General features: G+C 42.3%; 1 protein-coding gene and 1 pseudogene across 1 annotated transcript; both read right to left on the bottom strand.

The window, feature by feature from the left end:
* Positions 1-282: 282 nt before the first annotated feature.
* Positions 283-400, bottom strand: LOC126189753 (5S ribosomal RNA; annotated as a pseudogene).
* Positions 401-10675: 10275 nt separating this feature from the next.
* LOC126187707 (zinc finger protein Noc) lies at positions 10676-21219 on the bottom strand. The gene is made up of 2 exons (XM_049928951.1): positions 20870-21219; positions 10676-14165 (listed from the first exon to the last, which is right to left on the bottom strand). Exons 1-2 carry the CDS (start codon positions 20954-20956, stop codon positions 12738-12740), a joined length of 1515 nt encoding a protein of 504 aa, XP_049784908.1. The 5' UTR covers positions 20957-21219; the 3' UTR covers positions 10676-12737.
* Positions 21220-21431: the final 212 nt, after the last annotated feature.

The following is a 21431-nucleotide window of genomic DNA, read 5'->3' as shown; positions in this document are numbered from 1 at the left end:
ATTTCATGTACTGACTCGATCCATGACCATAGAGATTTGCTACTCAATTTGGTCTTACGGAACAAGACGTGTAAGATAAAAGCACTCCGTCTTCAGACCACAAGTGGCCCATCGGCACCATCCGACCGCCGTGTCATCCTCAGTTGAGGATGCGGGTAGGAGGGGCGTGTGGTCAGCACACTGCTTCCCGGTCGTCAGGATGGTTTTCTGTGATCGGAGCCGCTGCTATTCGGTCGAGTAGCTCTTCAATTGGCATCACAAGCGTGAATGCACTACGAAAAATGACAACAGCGCATGGTGTCCCAGATGGTCACCCATCCAAGTGCCAGCCACGCCCGACAACGGTTAAATTCGGTGATCAGACGGGAACCGGTATATCCACTGCGGCAAGGCCGTTGCCTGTAAGATAAAAAAGGTTTTAAAGAAAATAGACTAGGAGATGTAATGTGTCAATCGGATTTTACAATGAGAACGACGTTTCCTACTATGGATGTTCATTAGAGACCGTTTGGACACCCAGCGTCGTGTGTCAACTAACGCATATGCAATCACGCGAAGTAGGACCACTTTACTTAAAAGTGTGTTTTAAAAGAAATGTTTCAATTTAGAAAATATGACGGAGGTGCGATCAACGATTTCTACTCGTATTTACCTAACCACACTTCATTTGCATAATACGTAACTATGGCAGTACTGTGGCACCATATTCAATCACTCGCACAAAAAGTATGAAAATGGAAAAAAATCACGAGCAGTATAATAATAAAGATATTTTGTAGTGATTGAGGAATGGCTGTCGTTTGGAACAAACAGTATTTTTTTTTAAATGAATGTAGTGCTCACATTATAATTTAATTTGCAGGCAAACAGAAATCTCGATATTGAGTTGACTTTTCAAAATGTTACTTACTTATGAAGCAGGTCAGTGCGTTGTCGACGTCCAACACTAAATTTGTATCTTTTTACTGCTAAACAATTCCCTTGCACCATATCAGTGACTCTAAATACTGTCATTCCTTGCAATGAAGTGGCTTCCTCCGTAAAATTCTGATAATGCCAGCCTGCAGCACAATGCCATACCATAGCCCAGATTGCAGTACACCACGCATTTTCCACCAACCACTGGTTGGGACTGATTGCTCACTCACACTGCCTGCTCCTTTCTCACAGCTACTGACCGTTCATCTCTTTGTTCAACAACCAAACAATATCTTTTATCTACATTGCGGAACTCTCTCTCTCTGTCTCAAATATTACCAAACTTATAGAAATGGATAGTGTCTTTTCCACAACATACTCTACTAGTTCGGATCGTTTAAAATTTTGGTAGAGAAAGACAAAATAAGCTCCACTGCCATGGCCACAGACGGGTCTATCGGCGCCGACTGATCTCCGTGACAGACTCGGTCAATCGTGTCATTAAAATGTGATATGGACGGATGTGGGCTGAGTAAAGTACTCTCTCGGCCATTGTCAATTTTGCAGACCATAGAGCCGCTAATTCTTGTTTAGTATCAAGAGATTTTATGCACCCCAGCTCAGTCTCCCCACCAAGGACACATATCTGGCAGCACCAGGGACTGAACCAAGGTCCTCAGCAAGGCAGCCATCCACGTTGACTGCTTGGCTACAGCGGAGGACAAATCTGAGGTAAAATAATCGAAAATGTATAATGAAAATAAATGCCATACTCCAAAGAAAATTTTTTGATTAACACAACGAAAAGAAAGAAAAAATTATTTTTTTAGAAATGACACTGGACGTGGAAGCTAACTAACTTATACAAGGAAAAACTGAATTTACAAATTCATTGCAAGGAGAAAGTGAAAAGAAGAGACACGATCTACGGGGAAGTACTGGTCAAAGGAGAATGAACTTTCAAGTGTTAAGGTCCCATCAACGACAATATTATTAGTTCCAGAGCATAGGCTCTAGTTGGGGTGGAACCAGACCACATTTGCCTATAGCGAATTGTCGAATACATTGAAAATTCATATCTTACGGAAATTTAAACCACCGTCCTCCAGAATACAAGTTCTCTGCGTCACTCCCCTCAGTGTTGTCCGAAAAGATTTGAAAAAAACTTGCAATATGTTCATTAGAAATTAGGAAATGAAGACTCAAAGTAACAATAATCCACAGTGATAATGTCAATTACTAGCTTCTATTTTCTGCTGGGAAAATTCAGACCATACCCTAGTCTAGGGTACTAATGACCCTATAAAAAAGCTGCAGGGGCAAAAACAAAGCCGGAGGCAATGTTATGGCACTTGAATCCAGTTTAAGCGACCTTGTACATCTCTTTCGAATAGGGAAGTCAGCAAATAGGAAGCACTCCAAACCACTCCTGTCCGACAGTAGCAGAAAGAGGGTAGAGAGAAAGAGACAGACAGAGAGAGAGAGAGAGAGAGAGATTGATTGGAACGAGGGCTATTAATTAACTCTATAAAAAAGACATTTCAGACCTTCACAAGTGTGCGATTGGGTGGTGAAGCAAATTACTCGGTCCTCTACTCTCTACTGTGGTGGATCAAATTTGCTTGTCTTATTCTGAACTACTCTAAGAAACAATTTTATCCAAACACATTTAGTTACTAAATCATTCGTCACTGGACTAAATTACCTACCTTTTCTCTCAGAAGTAGACCTTTAGAATCCGTACTACGCAAGCAAACTTACGATGTGTATCGGGAGGTACTTCTTCTGCCACAATCACTTCCCTCCTTTCCTTTTAGGAAAGGCTGGAGAGAATATACTACTGGTAAGCCTCCGTATCGGCTCGAATTTCTCTGTTTCTGCAACATCTCCGTGAGGGTCTCAAGCTTACCAAATGAACCTGTGACGAAACTCTTAGTTCTTCTTCGGATCTTTATTTTTTCTATTTGTTCTGCCTGATAAGCGTCCCAGACGAGGAGTCGTACTATTCTGTCCGTAAAACGTAGGTTTTGTTAGGCACCACCTTCGCGGGTGAAAAACCTTACCCGAGAAATCTTCCAATGAATATCAGTTAGTCTGGAATCTGTCTTTGCTGCGATTAGTATTATGTGATTGGCCCTCATTAAACAGCTCCATTCGCGTACTCCCGCAAATTTAATAGGTATAATAGTTTACAGTGATGGTTAAGCAGTCGTGTAATCAGACATAAAACAATAACGGGCCTTTCCGCCTGTGTCCTTCCTTGTTATCTTCATCTCCCTCCCTTCCCCCCCCCTCCCCTCCCCCCCACACACACACACCGAATCGCACGCCACGCTCCTGTTATCCAGTTTGTCACCCAATACAAGCAACATCCAAAGGAAAATCTACTTTTACAAGGTACCATCCCGTCAAAACCCCAATAATATAACAAGTAACGCCATCGGCTAGTACTCATATTAGCTCTTAACTAATTACCTCAAAGGAAATCATATCACCGAAAAGCGTCAATATGGATATTGACAGCCAGTGAGAGAACTAAATTACGAGTAAAGAAAAAAATATTCACATTTTGCTCTTCCGCGATGTCTTTAAATCAGGTAGATGGATGGGGTATCGGTTGTGTTCAAAAACCAAAAAGCAGAAATTCTCCCCTTTCCTTGTCCAACTTACCAAATGCTTCACCTCTAATGAATGTATTATCTGACATTTCTTCTAATAGTCGCACGAGGCCAGGTTTCACTAGTGTTCTTGCGTCTGTTGAGAACTTTCAGCCAACAGCCAGCAAATGAAACTAGGGTTACTAAATACAGAAAACTTTCTGGAAGCGGAGAAGCGAAACAGTTTCCTCAGTAAACAAGGTATACGAATTATAACAACATTTTACCGTATAACCTGACTCAGCCGCTATATCTCTAAACGACTATCTGACAACGAAGTACCCCAGCTGTTACTCGAAAACCGACCTAAAATTACTTTAAAATACAGGGATGTGTCCGTCCTACCTTCTGTTTGACTCATTTGTTTGTAAATCACTGCATTTGGCTAAAAGCCTACAGAAGTACAACTCGCTGGAGAAACAACACTGTGAAACAGACAGCTATGACCAGCAGATTCACACGACTCGCAAATAAGATATTATTTCACAGAAAGCTAACCATTTGCTTAGCGCAGTGTATGATAACAAAACGGAGGTATTGTGTTTTACGTTCTTCCCTTCTTGGTCATCGAATGTACATAAGTGGAATTTCAGTTGAAACGGAACAGTGTGCGTACTTCAGAGGGCAACATGAGGATGTTTTAAATGATTTTCGGTATGTCCGCCCTGCGGTAGTCCAGTATCAAAAGCCTCAGGGGTCACAATATCCACGTCTTTGCCGAAAGTGATATTTCAGATAGGGCACGTGTCCGCAAAGCCAGAAACAGAGAGTAAAATGAAACATATTCCAGGAAGTTCAATAAAATTCTCGCACGTAATATTGTACTAGGTAAATCAAATTTCCAGTTTTAATTGTGGTGTAGACGGTATAATGTAAAGTATTTCGAGTGGTAGTAATGAAAAATGAGTTATCAGCACCCTATACGCAAATACAAAAATAGGCTGTTAATCATAATGTTGGTTGTTTCTTTCACTGCATAAGCAGAAGAGCATATTTCCTCATAAAACAATATAAAATTTTCCCAACAAGCGGAATATGTTAACGTTATTAGCAACGAGCCATTACTGCAGCTCATTTACATTATGAGCAGACGGGCAGCGGAAATGGAACGAAACTAAAAATTTTTTTCTTTGATTAAAACCGTGCTGCGCGGGAGCTCAAAAACTGAACCACTTGTGTTGTGGTCAGCGGTTTAATACTTCTCGCACAAAGCTTGCGGACCCTTATAATTTACCTACGGAATAGCAGAGCGGCATGCACTCTGAAAACGACCGCATGTGAAAAACTGAAAAATTACTGCACTGTTTTCTTCCTGCTGTGATATAGTACCTTACAATACATACCCTCCAAAAGATTTGTCCAACAAAGTATAACGTATCCACTCATACTGCTCATCTCTCGGTAGTTTTGTGTGTGTGTGTGTGTGTGTGTGTGTGTGTGTGTGTGTGTGTGTGTGTGCGTGTGTATCTGATTTGTTAAATATACGATTACGGTAACTAAAAACAAGTTACAACGCAAAACGGTTTGCCTTTTGAACAGCACGGTTTATTAACGGTGTGGGGATGTCTCCTATGTGTAGTGTTTAACGTATCTAATGACTAGCGAGTAGACAGCTAGTTCAGTACTCCAAGAACTCTATACATGAACGTGTTACAAAAACTAGTCTTAAAATAACAAGAAAATTTGAATGGCAGATTCAAAATAAATTTTCTGCTGAAACGTCCCCTTAGAAAAATTAAGAATGACTGTGCTGGTAAACCTCTTACGTTATTTGATTTTCAAACAGCTGAGCATAACTGAACGTACTCAGACATTTCTCTCTTTACTTATTCTGATCAGCAGTAAACTGACACATAATATGTTTTTTAGCGCAACGCAATCTGACTTTCAATAATCCCTACAAAAGAATGACCCTGACTAACAATAACCTATAGCTTTCATGAATCATTTACGGTACCTCACAAAAATCTTCGTTACTCGAACCATTGCAATACAGCGAGTGCCACTACTGCCAGCTAAATAAAAGATTCAAACTACGGAATTCACTAACTAGTGATAGGCATAGTTAGCAAATGAAAGATTTTGATGGAGAACAAACAATGTATTTACCTTAATAATGTTCAAAAGTCATAATATATATATCAGTTCATGACATTCAATCTTACAAATTTCCTTTTACTGGCGGACACACGTCCAGATCGTCCGCTCTCAAAATTCTGTCATCTCTCTCCCCACATCCACCCCTGCTGGCGGCTTACTTCCAACTGCGCAACGCTATGCGCTGTCCACATCCAACTGCCCAACACTACAATAGCAAATATTCCAACAATGCCAACCAGCCACGTGGCGTTACCAACATAAAAACCTAAACAGCCTACTTACACTGCAACAGGATCGAAATGAACAATAAACTTCTCAAGGAAGAAACTGGTACAGTGAAAAGTAGCACAATGCTGTTTAAAAAGCTATTGAAGCTATTCGCATTAAACAGTGTATACTACTGAGTGAAATATTATTTAGGTAACACGAAGTAGGGTCTGATGAAATTGTAAAATAGTTTAATAACAAATTACCTATGACATTCCACGACTTAATTTCACAGCACAACGCATGCAGATGAAAAGCTGTATGTCAATATTGAATAATACTAAGCTACTTCCATCTTCATGAACTTAACACCTTCGTTATAGAAGGACGCTGACTCAGTTTTTCAGAGAGTCAGGAATATGTAACTGAAATACGCGGGTATCGTGGCGGTGCTGATAGCAGGGAGGATACGTTTTCCCTGCATATCAAGATTTCAGTGACTAGTGATAAGATGTGAATGATAGTGTAAAATTATTTTTGGCATTATCAGCTCGACAGTACGCAAATAGGTCAATATAAGAGAACACTGCACACTGTGTGCAATAGTCCTGTGCACATGAATTGGCCAACTTTTGATATCAGTGCTGTGTTTAGCTGAGGTATCTAGCATTATTGTAAGATGACCCGTGCATGAATAAACAACAAACCTGTTGCTCAACTATAATCTCTGCCTCCTCCATAATAATGTCTGCTAGGTTAGTTAGTAGCGACGTTGTCTTTGATGCTGGAATTGCGTCAATTTTAATTATTCCGAATACATATTTAGCTACACGGTTAATCATTTTTGGTGAGGATCTTCAATCAATGATTTCATTTTTATTCGGGCAAGATTTTTCATGTTCAAACGCAAAATAAACCCCAAAAATAATGCGTAGCTAAAGCATGGTTCTATTCTACAAGTTCCGTAACAAGAATAATTTACTGGCTCGAATTCACAGGCTTCAAATTGGTTCAAATGGCTCTATGGGACTTAACATCGTAAGTCATCAGCCCCTAGGACTTAGAACTACTTAAAACTAACTAAGGATATCACACACTTCCATGCCCGAGGCAGGATTCGAACCTAAGACCGTAGAAGTCGCGCGGTTCCGGACTGAAGCGCCTAGAACGCTCGGTCACCGCGGCCGGCTCACAGGCTTCCATCAGTTGTGAAACAATAGCAGATAGACAACGAAATTCCACGTGAAAATTAAAATATACTACGCAGATCTCCAAAAGAACTAAAAAATTATAGTAACTTTCAAGTGATATCCAATACATACCATACGTTTCCCTATAAAGCTCAGTATTTTTATTGCTGAAAGGCAGTTGCTACTTATTCAGCAGCTCTAAACTAACAGCTGTATTAAAAAATTATTCTCCGTTGTTGGGGTTCACAGTCATGCATAAATTATTTGTAAAATAAGTAATTACTACAGTTAGCGGCAAATACGATGTCCTTTAAAAATATTGACAACTGTGGCCGTATTTTTCTGCATAAACTGACATACTACACAACAAATTACTTAAGCACATATCATTGTCCTCAATGTTAACCATTACTGAATTTTTTAAAATCACATTTTCTATACACCAGTTGTCTTGCTCCCTAAGTCTTTCAGGAGGATCCGCAGCGATTTCCTGATCCAAATAACAATTGTAGATCTTTTCATACGCTGCTGAATTAATGATCAGGTGACAGAAGCGAAGAGGCCTCCTAGTTTTCTCTCTTTCACAAGGAACAGCAACCAAAGCATTTAATTCATTTCCGTTTCTTCTTAATATAAGTCTGTGAAGGCGGACACAGAGATGTATATTGTGATTGCCATAGAATGACAAGCGGCGATTATCTGTTGTTGTGTGATAAATTTATTTACCATCACCATTGCACTGTTATTTATATAGCTGTAAACGGTTTAGACATATCATCACCAAGTAACCTATACTCCGCTACTAATATCACATAAATTGTCCTGAGACGTCGTCCTACATATACAACCGCTGAACAAGTCTGTATCTGATATTCGCAGTCCAGTTATGACTAGCAACAACAGCAAAGCCATCGAGGGACTAAAGTTATTATACGCTTATGTCAGGTGACCAGCTAGCGAAGTAAACAGAATCAAATGCGTATTGCTTCGAATTCTTAAGAACCTCAGCAAAGTAGTTACAGAATTCACCGACACGGCCTTATTTGTTATTACTTTATTCTTATCGTAATTCGGTAACTCGTTGTAAGAGTGTCCTAAACCCGTCTAGAATACCAATATTTTTGTCGGTCTCTCTGTTCCATTACCGTTATCTAGTGGAACAAACATCTAGCAACAAACTGTAATAACATCATTGTCTGTAACAGTAAGATTTGTAACTTAGAGCCAATTTCCACGTAATAGCTTTCATTTTACTTCTCATTAAGTGTAATACTTACGCCTACGAAGACCTAAGAACTCTCACGCCTCCGTTGACACAGTGCCCTCGGAGTTTTTTGGTGTGTATGGCATTTCAGTACTGGAAGTCAGTGTCAGGGTAACTTTTGTAAAACGTAGCTTTCACTTATATAGCAGCCACTCTGTATTAGTATTAAATATTAGTCATTTCTTGCTGAAGAGAAATCTGCCAAACAAGATTTTATAGCTTACAATGTTACGAATACGCTTAATTTCTAATGTCTCTTCAGTGTCTCCCCCAGAATAGTTCTTTAAGAATTAGCGAAACAAATTTCATTTCTCCGCTAGAGAACTGTAAGCTAAACTGGTGTAATTCGAAATACCTACATTTTTTCCCTACCACAAACTTTCAATGTTTTACGTGAACAATCCTAATCGTGCACATACCACATTACTGTTACCCTCCTAAAATAATGATAATATTCGCAGACGTTATGATATATGCAATTTATTTAGCGTGTAGTACAACACGTGACATAGACAAGCATAGAAACAACGGTAATAATGAAAAACAGATAGAATGTGTAGCTAAAATCTCTTATATAAGCGATGCAGTAATCTGTAACGTTGTATTTAATTTCTCAAGCCTGTGAACAGCGTCGGAGGATGTCTCAGTGCCTCGACGTGGCGTTCAAGTACTTTCCTGCTCCATGTGTTGGTATGCCTGAGTTGTTACGCCACAATTACAAAATTGGTCGAGTACTTTTTAAAAATGAATCCATAACGACTAACTTGGCAAGTGGAAAACGGTGGACGATATATTTCATCAATAGAAGTTTGGATTCACATTAATAATATATGCAAACTTTTCTCTAGTCTAATGAATTATTCTCACCGTCCTTAGTAGTACATTTAATTTGTTCGCTTAAAGGTAAAAATTATTTCGCCCAGTGCGCGCTAACATTTTAGCGATCCAGAATGTAAGTGGTGCTTCATAAATAAATTATGTATAAAATATTTTCCGCTTCTTCAGACATATATTGTTTTGAACTATCCTTCGACTCAACTGAACGTGCGCAGTGGCAGTAAGAGTGAATTTTCTGGCAGAAAAGTTAAAGTATAACTGATTGTGGAGACTACATCAGTGTCAACACTACTTGTTATTATATGCCTCTAATGTTATAAGAAACTATGCCGAGTTGATTAATAGATATAAATGCGTTCACTTATAGCACTGACATATATTAACTTTTTTCCCATGTTTACTGCGTAGAAATTGGGAAGTTGCATGAGGTGAACAAATGCACAAATATTATGTTATCTAATAAAAACGTTGGTGATACTCAAGAAGAACCATTTACTAATCTACAAGCACATAATCGATCAAACACTTGTAGAAGTTTGCGTAAGTAAATTTTAGCAACATAATTTCTTTTAATAGTCACAGTCAGGACTGGTCCTCAAGTCGTTCTGTAGACTGACAGAAAAGTCGTGAACAAACTTTTGAGAATAATATTCAGCGTGATATCAAAAAATACCAAATTATTTCGTCGTTTCCATGTTACATTCCAAGAATATTCTTTTGTTTCTATTCAGGGAGCATGATCAGATATAATAATCTTGATGTACTATGTTATTGGCCATTATTTCCGACTTCATCATAATAGAAGCTTGTGAAGATCCTTACACATGTGAGTAATAATGTTATCACCAGTATCAATGCAATTATTTTTGCCCTGGAGATCTTTCTAACAGCTTATTGTGATAATGGAGACATACATAGAGGTGTGCTAAATTCGAGCTGTTCCACATACGAAATTTTTTACTCTCACTGTTGAAATCCTTCCTTGCATATTTAATGAAATTCAAGACGCATGTGCAGTTTGAATATCAAATGAATGCCTTTACCACGTGAATGTACACCTAAAAATGGTTTGATTAAAATATGTACTAGTTATACAGCCTGACATTGCTATCTACTAAAAGAAATCCATATAACTCTGTAAAAAATTAAGGATGGAGAATTCATTTGCAATACTTTCTCTTGAGTGCTGTACCAGGGATAAAATAGTGCAACTTTTTTTCATTACAGAATCACAGAATTCACCAAATATTTAATCATAAAATAATGCGATATGATGATGAATACTTTCAAATTCAATATAAATTACTTCTCAGAATGAATTTTACTTCTTAAGAATTTTGAATTTATTTCATATTTGTTTCTGTTGGCGGAAAATCTGTGCAGTAATCAATGAAGGCTCATAGTCCCTTGCTTAACACTTAATAATTGGATGAGATTACATAGAAGAATCTTTGAAGCACAAATAAAATGATTTTAGGGGATAAATAATAAATAACACTGGGTAATTCTACAAACAACATTTTATTAAATCAATATGGAAACTCAACTGTATTTACAAATATTTACACTAGTGTCCTAAATTGAAACCATACATTTTATTCAAACAAACATTCTTAATATGAAATGTGTCATTATATACTGACCAGTAATTGAAATAAAAATGTATGGAGTAAGTAATGAATTCTCGGCACTACCAAGAGACACAAAATATTAGCTTCAGTAAGCCTTTATCTGATCAATGAGCCACAGGCTCTTACAGCACATCAGACACTAAACGAATATCAAATTTTATATTCCTGACAGTATTCACAGTAGTATTACTGTGGAGTCATGGTTCTAAGCCACAAACAGATCTTAGATTTTTAAAAGTGACTAATATGTGAGCCAGTTAGTTCACAAATACAGACTTCATGCCAGATATATTAATTGGATGGATCTCCTTTGCTAAATGCTACTATGATCTACACATATATTTATTTGAAAATAATTTATTGAGATATCTGTTTGTTACTTTGCTACAGTTAAACGAAGAAATATCACAGCAGCAATCTGGATGAAAAACCCAGTCCCATACATTGATATAATCACGTCTCTGAGATGACAAAACCATCAAGGATAATAATTATATTGCAAAATGATAAACAATGATATTTGTTGTCACAAAGTATTCCACGTGTTCAGCTCGGATAGCACGTGCGTGATGTTATATTAAAGATGAAATGATGTAATTCCTCTGAAATTAATGTCATACAAACTGAAAAAAATCACACACCACTGCTTATGTTTATATAACTGTCGATGTATTTACACGTAATAAGGGATACAAACCCACAATCCATCCATTAAAAAATAGTTAACGTGAACTCAGGAAAGTGCTGTGAAGTATTTAGCGCTATCAGTATTGGAACTGTTTCCTCCTTAAATAACATTGTCCTTGATCCAACAAATTGAAAAGTAACACGTTTTGTATGACGAAAAACTTACGTTAAATAACACGTTTACAGTCAGTCACAAGATTCCTTATTAAGTAGTGGTACGGGCACATGCACACAGAGAAAACGATTATTTTTAAAATATGTTGGGACAAGTTACTTGTAGCCGTTTAGCTCGGAAGGGCAGAGACAAAAATACAGTGAATCGCCACCCTAAATTCTAGTTACAAAAAGAACGATTACTTTTTTTAAATATGCTGAACAATGAAGTGTACTATCGATAGTTGGCTATGAAAACTTTGTAACTCCATTTTATTAAATGTTACAGGAGAAGCAAAAACGGTTTCTTAAAAAATAGTATAAAGTAATACGGATAAAGTTGCAAATTTTCGTTGATAGTGGAGTTAGTGGTTAATGGAATTACGAGGTTTTGAAAGACAGACGGAGTTTCGAGGTTTTCATTGCCTACTATCGCTATGTTTAGCAGAAAATTACCTGTGGTGGATATAGAGGAAAAATAAATAGATTTTTGAAACTATTAATTTTACTGGCATAGCTAGTTTACGAGAGTATTGGCGACAAGAAGGACTGCTTTTGTCTGAATTTTTATCTGGGATGAGCCACAACACTCTGGAAATGAGAAGTGAAAAATATGTGAGGGACAGGAAGTGTTTTCGATCGTTAGAACCAGATACAGTGTCTGTTCGTGACGTGGCAGGGTGAAGCTTGGAGTTTTTGGATGGTTATGATGTTAACTTCGGGCGTAAGAAACGCGGTAGGAGGGAAGTTGTTTAATGTGTCACTGACCTAATTAGAACAAGAGCAATTACTCTGTATAAGAGGAATAATAGGAAGCATCTGTGGCTCGTGACATACGGGAAAAAAAGAAAGAAGCTAATGAGAATGATAGGAGATCTGAATCCCGTTTCTGCAGAACACGTGCCTAGGAATGCTGACACAGGGGTGAATTCAGGGCGCGTTATTTTTACTAACGTCAGAATTACAGTAATTTCTGGAGAGGAAAGCCCAGGTATCGGCAGTTATATTAGAGTCAGTTATAGCGCGAGTGATGGAAAAGAACTTAACAAATCAGAGGTATGCATGTGCCGAGACGAACAGCTGAGAATTCCGCCTAGGGATGGACGGCGGCGGCACCGATGCGCTGTCCGTAGAGGGCGTAAGGCGAGTAGTAGGGTCCCAGGCCGGCAGGGTTGAAGGCGCTGAAGGGCGACGCCCCCAGGGAGCCGGGCAGCGTGCCGGGGGCGGCACCGGAAGCTCCCGGTCCGGCCGTCGGCTTCGAGTAAGGGTGGTACCGCGCCGACAGCGGACTCAGCGGCGGGTTGGGGTAGCGGTGAGGCAGGAACGGCGACGCCGCGCCGGCGCCGCCCAGCAGAGACATGGAGGCGGCGGCGGCCGCGGCGGCGGCGGCAGCGGAGGCGGCGCCGTCGCCCGCCGCGCTCGCGAGGCTCGTGTGCGTCCGCAGGTGCTGCAGCAGCTCGTCCGACGTGGTGAAGCGCTTCCCGCAGTACGTCTCGCCGACGATCCAGTTGCAGACGTAGGGCCTGGCGTAGGGTAGCGGCGGCACGAGTCCCGCCGACAGCGCCGCCAAGCCGTACTTGTGGTGGTCGCACTGCGTGCAGCCGCTGGGGCACAGCAGGAGTTGTTGGTGCGCGGCGGCTGCGGCGGCCGCCGCTGCGGCGCTGGAGTACTGGCAGCCGGTGCAGTAGGGGTCCTTGCAGACGGGCACCAGCGCCTCGCCGCCGGACGCCGTCTTGACGCGCGCGTAGCTCACGTACGGCCCGGGGGCGGCCGGAGATGGGTAGCCGCCGGCGGCGAGCATGGCTGCCGTGGCGGCGGCGTGCTGGTGGGACGTGAACGGGCCCCCGGCGAACGGCGGCCGGAAGGCGGGGTTGGTCGGCTCCAGACCCGGAGGGCACCCGGTGCACAGCCCGGCCAGTCCCGACGACAGCGCGCCCGCCTTGTACGTGCCCAGCGGCAGGTCCTTAGGGTGGCCGTGCAGGATCTCCAGGCCCGAGCGGATGATGGGGCTCGCCGAGGGAGAGGCCGACTTGCCGCGGTCGCCGCCGGCGGAAGGCGTGGTGGACGTGGCGACACCGGAGGTACTCGGCGTCGACGCCGCCTTGTCCGGCGACGCCCCCGCGGAAGCGGACGGCGGAGAGGCCGACTTGCGGCTGGGCGCGCGCGACGAGACCGACTTGCGGTGCTCGTCGGCGCCGGCAGAGTCGTTAGCCGACGCCGCCTTCGAGGACGGGGGCCGGGTGTCCACGACCGAGACGTCGGCCTTCTTGGTGAGCACGTTGGCTTCGTACGGCTTGAAGGCGAGGCTCGCGCCGCCGGCCGAGGCGGGACTGGAGCGCTTGGTGGCGGCGGGCGACTGCGCGGGCGAGTCGGCGGCGGCGGCTACGGCGCCGGCGCTCCCGGAGCTGGGCTTCTTGGCCTTCTCCAGCGGCGGGATCAGCGGCTTCGTGCTGGGCGAGTCGGCGCCGATCTGGCTGCACGTCTGCGCCAGCAGCGCCAGCGGGCTCTTCTTGGCGTCCAGCTGCAACACACGAGACAAAGCGGCCCTCAACACTTGCTCCCGACACCGCAAAACAGAATTACAAACACTCGTCTAATACCTACATTCTGCCTCCGAGGTAGTGTTATTCGGGCGGAATATGTTCACACCCCACGCAACGGTCTAACAGCACTGCACAACTTGAGACATAATCACGAACAAGTTTCCAACGAGCCTGGAAAATATTCGTATTATTATAATTTCAGTCTTCGATCACAATGTTTATTTCTGATCTGAGTTCAAATGGCTCTGAGCGCTATGGGTCTTAACTTCTGAGGTCATCAGTCCCCTAGAACTAATTAAACCTAACTAACCTAAGGACATAACATCCATACCCGAGGCAGGATTCGAACCTGCGACCGTAGCGGTCGCGCGGCTGACCTGAGTAAAATCCAGTTGCATTACGCATTATCACATTATTACATGCGATGGTGCCGTCTGATCATTGGCCAATTCGGCTGTTTGACGAAGCCGAAATGGTTAATGATTTTGGCTGCCTCATCACAAATAATCGCGTGATATGAGTAGTGCAACACATTTTTAATCAGGTCTGAAGATGGTAATTTCCTACCGAAATTAACATCGTGATTGCAAATAAACATTGTGATCCAAATCTGGAATTACAGCACAGCTAACAGCGTCGTAGTTTACTTCGCTCGCACAGCAACGAAAAAATACCAGATTACTTTTATAAATCCAACAGATTCCGTTCTCTCTCTTTCAGTCCTTTCGTAGTTGTTCGTACGAAAGGAGTAGTAACACTACTTTCTTCTTTTCTTTAAAAAAATGGTGCAACTAAAGGACTCAAATAAATGACAGCTCCACTATTCAAAAAATATTATCTGGGGAACTTTCCCCTGTTGTCCATTTTCTTTTCGAGAACTATTATGGGGACATATTTCATAGCCTTCCTGAAATTGTAATGTAAGTCAACATTAACTGCGCAAAATAATCCCAAGAAGCCGCTGCTGTTGCAGATGGTACAATGTAATGCCATTAAATCTGAAAAATGCCAATGCCAATGATCTACGCTAAAATATCCCAGTCTATCACTGTAGATTAACTTCCTTCGGTCATTCAACTGCCTGACAAACCCTGAAATTAATAAAATTCCTCAACTTTGTTGAAATGTGTCTGAACGATAAAAGTTATTGTGTTTTTAAATGCGAAACTCCGTCAGTTTATTTTAAGCAGCAAACAGGAAATCAATAGAAGGAAATAATTATTTCGGCAGTGAAAACACCTCTTTACTTTATATCCAGTGTTTTTAAGTTCGTTTGGACGAAACAATAACATCAGTCCTTTCATTATTGAACGGATCAACTACGCCTTTCAATGAAAACTCACTTGTCACCCAAATGTGTATGTGTGTATTTGTCAATAGCGTTTATTAATACTATTTATGACATGGTAATGTGACATTTCACAACTAACGACGTGGGGAAAGAAAGTCACGAGACCGGCTCCGAAGAAGAAAGGGACTTTATTTTCTAATACGATTCGTAAAATGCAAAACATCTGGGACAGTGCTAGGACGACTTAGCGGATCGAATAAAAGTGTGGCTGAGTTAGAGTATGTCTTTTGTAAATTCTGACATTCTCGAGTGAAGATCTGCATTATTTATTATAAAAAAATTTAATAACCTCCATGGCAATAAAAAAAATTACAATTTGCTGTTCACCGGTTTCGGGTGACTAACAAGCAGCTTGAGATCATACTTACTAAAGAATCGGTATCGATGAACAATGATAGCCATAACACCATCGTTGGCCGTAACACCAACAGCATACCTACGATACCGTTTCTGTACTAACAATGATCTGAACTACAGTTACCAATGATGGTGTTGTGGCCAACACCGTACATAGATACCGATTTTTTAGTATCCATGATCGGAAGATGATTATTAATCAGGTAAAGTCGTGATCAGAAAACTCTAATTTTACTTTTTATTGCGATAAGGACTAAGAAAAATTTTCAACAAAGAACATGTTGTACAGATTAAGTTGGAACACGAGGAACACGACATAAAACTCATCAAGGACTTCTAAACAACTTAATAAAATACAGCGAAAAGAATTTATTCACTAGTCCTGAAACTGTTATTTTTCTGTATTGTGACTATAAGTAAAATTATTTTTTCATAATAAAAAATAAATTTTTCTATAGATCGGAGTCCAAACAGATCTCCATTAGAATTTGTCCAGGCAGACATATCTGGAGGTTTAATTATTTTATCTGCAATCCGAAGCTATACTCTAGCGCCCAGGACATTTATATACTCGAGCCCAAAGAAAATAGTTGTGTAAGACATGTGACAGTCATAACATAAGAAAGAAAAATTCAGGTTTCTTGTTTTAAGGTGCTTTAAAACTGAAGTGGTCTTTTAGTAACGCAGTCAAATTATTCTGGGAATTGTTTGAAGCTTTGGATCGTTGTTGCAAGGATAGATTTGACAAAAGCAGTGATTTAATGTCCGTCATTTTAACACAACTTCTCGATGTAAAAAAAAAATAATTAAAAAGTTTTTCTTTGTAAAAGGATAAAGTACATTACCAAAAGATTTTGTCAGACTATCCAAGTAACGAGGGCTAAGGCCGCGTCTGATACTGTGTGATCGTACATCATTTAAGTAATCTAAAAAAGGAAGCGTGCCAGAGCAAACGGTTGCCCCTTCTTCTGCCTTCTCTGCGCGTGAACTATCCACACGGCAGGATTTTGAAGACACTTTACATTTTAGAACGACGACACGTAAGGAGAGTTTCACGCTTATTAATGTCTGATATCACCTGCTGCGATACGCACTTTCTGTAGATTACACTGACAATAAATAAGAACAACAGCAGAGTTAAAATATAAATGAATGTAAAACAGAGTCGGCCAGGGAACGTACATCGCGGAGAACATTCCTAAAAGCTTGGGAAGAATTAATCATCGAAATAATCGCAACGAGCCACAAAACCGTTTCTTCCCGATAAAATTCCCTTAGCTGCGATCGTAAGTGTCAAATTAGCAGCGGAAACTACGATCAGGTGCAACCTGATGATTACAGGGAAACGAAAACGGAGCGGCGCAGTACGGCGAATTAGGACCGCCGCGACGGCAGCGGAGCGACCGGCAACCGCGCCTGGGTTGGCCGGCAACCAAGAGAGCGCACGGCCGCTGCAGGCAGCCTGTTTGCCGGGCTTACTCGCTGCCGTGCGTGCAGTGACTTCCACAGCGTCTCTACGGCAATGCGTCAAAGTGTGAGCGCATCTGAACAATTTTTAATAGAAGCCTATAAATTCTCCGAAAGCAGTATCGCATATTTCAATACGGTATTTATTAAGCAGAAACCTGACAAAATAAATCATTTCTGCCGTTGTAGTGATTTTTAGTTTTCCCCGTTATTTTACACTATTTGGCACGTGCTCCAAATTTAAAAGGAATCAAATAAATGTACGGCACAGAAAACATACGATACACGGAAAACGTTTACATAACGTTCATGTAAAATAGTCCTGTACAGATCTTTTATTCGATTCTCTCATCGTTCTGACTGAAAAGGGTGCAAGAGTGCGTTCCGATATCTTGATTGACGTAGCATCTGCGCACTCATAAATACCCGCGCAGCTGAAAATAAAAGAAACACAACTCTACGTTAGAAAATGTGATACCCGCTGAATGAAAGCAACGTCCACCATATACTGTGTACGTGGCACCCCGCAAAACAATGCCACTCCCTAGTACCACAGATTCTGAGCGCAGCAGCTGTATTGTACGGCAGCTACAAATCAAGCACACAGTAGAAATAACCAACTAACTACGGGAAACTGAAACGAGGTGGAAGTCGAGATAGTCGAGGCGATAACGATATGATGCGCTGGATGATGCCAGTCGCAGCGGAATGAAACAAGCCAAAAATTTTGGTTAGTTAGAAGATTTAAAAAAACTGTCCACTTGCGTTAAATTTGTTTTGATTTCTGAGAAAATTTTTGGAAGCCAGAGACACATCTGTGCCAAATAATACAGCTACTGATCCAGAAATGCGTGAAATATCGTTAAAATTTGAAGTATTTTCTCCGTATATAACGATGTGTCTTTAAATAAATTATTCTTCGTTCATAAGCCTTAATATGTATTTACAGAGCTATTGGCGTGGCCACTTCCATACGCATTCTCCTAGCACCTCTATTAACACGACCCAGTAGAGAAATACATCGCAACTTTTAAGGAGTACAGCGAGTCTTGAGGATAACATAAGGTACATATAATGCTTGAAGCCCAGTGAGTTCGTTGGCTACCCTACCACGTATCGACAAGTTCTCAAATTATCTACAGGTGAAACGTTAGTACAAGTCAAGGAACTTATACGAACATTAATTCGGCGGATACGAACAGCCTGTCGGTCAAACGTACGCGCCGAACGCCGAGCAACAGCTCCTCACGTTCCTGCAAACGTCTTCAGGTAAAAACCGAGCGAGGTGGCGCAGTGGTTAGCACACTGGACTCGCATTCGGGAGGACGCCGGTTCAATCCCGTCTCCGGCCATCCTGATTTAGGTTTTCCGTGATTTCCCTAAATCGCTTCAGGCAAATGCCGGGATGGTTCCTTTGAAAAAGGGCACGGCCGATTTCGTTCCCCATCCTTCCCTCACCCGCGCTTGCGCTCCGTCTCTAATGACCTCGTTGTCGACGGGCCGTTAAACACTAATCTCCTCCTCCTCCTCTTCAGGTAAAGTACCGGATCGAATCAGCGCAGTAAGGTGAACGCTATTTCAGTTTAATGTAAGCTTCGGACAAAGCTAGCTGCGAAGCTGCTATCTAGGAGGTGCCAGCCGGCGAGTCGGCTGCCTCGCTACCTTTCGGCTAGGACTGCCGCCGACAACAGCTACGGCTCGCGGCTGGCTCGGCCGTTTCCCTAACTCGCAGCTGCGGAAGCGTGCGTTTTACGGCGCAGCTCCTCAATAAAAGTCCGCGCCCGCCGTACACGGGGAAATTTATTGGCCGCCGTCGGCAGTTGCGTGTTTACGCAGCGTCCGTCTTGGCGGCTCCCGCGGCGGTCGTATTTATTTGGACCGCGGGAGATAAAAGCAAAGCAGCCGAGCGGCGGTACTGACGCTGCCTCCGGCGGGTCGCGGCCAATGGAAAGACGGCACGAGCAGAAACAATCACGCTCCCATCTCCAGACGGGCAAATATTGGGAAAAATATTGCGTCTTTGGTCGAAGTACGAGCTGACAGTCTCTACCCGCACGGTGGGAGCAGCCCGTCAACTACGACATGATATCAGGCTGAAAAAAGAATCGGAAATCAAATCTACTCTAATCACATGTCGGTTTGCTCGCAGATAGGTGTTGCTTGATAAAGAGTGGTTCCAGTTACCGTTCAAATGATTATCAAGTATCGCATGATAGCATTTAGGCAGAAAGGAAACGTCTACTGAAATGCCTTAATAACAGTATTCACAGCTTGAATATCTTATACGGCAAAGCTTCTTCCCAAGGTAACTCTCAAACCGAACATTACAAGACCAAGTACAGTCCACATACTCAAAATACGCTCGATTGTGACTTGAAGTCTTGTTGTGAATACCGGACTCCTACATGCCTCAAGTAGGACGAATGAAACCACAAGGTCTTAAAGATATTTCGAATACAAAAAAAATGGCTCTGAGCACTATGGGACTTAACATCTATGGTCGTCAGTCCCCTAGAACTTAGAACTACTTAAACCTAACTAACCTAAGGACATCACACAACAACCAGTCATCACGAGGCAGAGAAAATCCCTGATCCCGCTATTTCGAATACATGCAAGACGTTTACGAAAGAAGTAAAACGCGAGGTAATAAGTAATCGCACCTATATTTTAATAAAGTAAGAAGTCCAATTGCGGAGGTCAGCGCAACGCAAAATCTTCACGCAACACGCTCTAAAGCGCACAGTGCACTAGGAGCGAGTTAATCAGTAGTAATTCTAAAATACGAACAAACCTTGGAGATTATTTTAGTCTCACAGAAGGGTGTATCTAGCTTGGGTACGCTCGCGTGGCCGACAACCTAAATTGTTGAAGTACCGTATAAAGTAGCTGTTCTCGGAACGCGAGCGAAGTTTTATGAAGTTCTAACACGTAACTAATTGCGTCGACGTCGTACTACCCGTTGTTGAAAAGACTTCGAAAAGATTCAGAAAACCATTCTCTACTTGTATACGCTTCGGAATGTAAAAGCCCGATGACACCCACAGAACTTGATTAAATTGATCACATACTCACAGAATTTACACATTGCACGATAGAAACAACGATGAGCAAGTATTTGCAGCACGCAAACGTGCAGTGATGTGCGGTATGCATACACCAACTCTGCAGTCACGGCAACACCCGACAGGGCTCAACCATAGGGATCAGAGACATAACCGACGACAGGTGCGATATCATTTAGAGTGCTGAAAGAACTTGAGAACAGGTGGTTATTGATGTGCCAGGATCACATACTGTGCGCAAAGTTTTGTGCTGGACTTTAAACAAGCTGTGTACGCCGAGGTTGATGTTAAGGCAGCTGGCACGGAAATCACATTTAAACGGTTTTATCTTAACCACAATGTGGAATAATATATACTACATTTAGATCATCTGTATGTGACTGTGACGGAAGTACATGCAAGACTGACGGGAAAAATTGCTAAGTTCGGTAACGAGACTCACCGTTGTTGGTAGCGGCGACAGGTAGTCCGGTTGCAGGTACTGATTGCTGCCCGAAGTCAGCATGCCGCCTCCTTCCAGCACCACCATCTCTAAATGATGTCCTCGTTAACTTGATCACAGGACACAAGGCTCCGTCTCTCCGTCAGAAAAATAAGTCACTCCCTGACGAGATAAAAAAAAAATAGACGGAAAAAAAATGATGATGGTAAATCGAAGAGACAGTTCCGATGATCTAGCGCTGCTCTTGCTAGAGTTCCAAGATCCAGTTCACTGCTCACTATCCCTGGCACTGTCGGACGGAGCTGGAGCAATAGCGGTCGTCTCACAGTGCACTCTTACTCCTACGGCAGTCACACTCGATGTGAGAGCGCCGTAACAGGCGAGCCGCCAGCTGCGCCGCGCGCGCCATCTACCGGTCCCCCACCCCCGCCCCCTCCGCCGGCGCTCCCCCCACCGAGCGACCCCTTCTCCCCACTCCGGCGCTCTCAACCTTTGCGGAGCCGGCAGGCGGTGTTCCCCTTCCACCGCGAGCGCCTCCTGCCGTGTCGGTGACGCAGCACTA

This window comes from Schistocerca cancellata, chromosome 5 (assembly GCF_023864275.1).
Source record: "Schistocerca cancellata isolate TAMUIC-IGC-003103 chromosome 5, iqSchCanc2.1, whole genome shotgun sequence".
In the NCBI taxonomy this organism is placed as follows: Eukaryota; Metazoa; Arthropoda; class Insecta; order Orthoptera; family Acrididae; genus Schistocerca; species Schistocerca cancellata.
The sequence above is the reverse complement of the archived record's forward strand: the minus strand, read 5'-3'. Positions and strand labels throughout refer to the sequence as shown.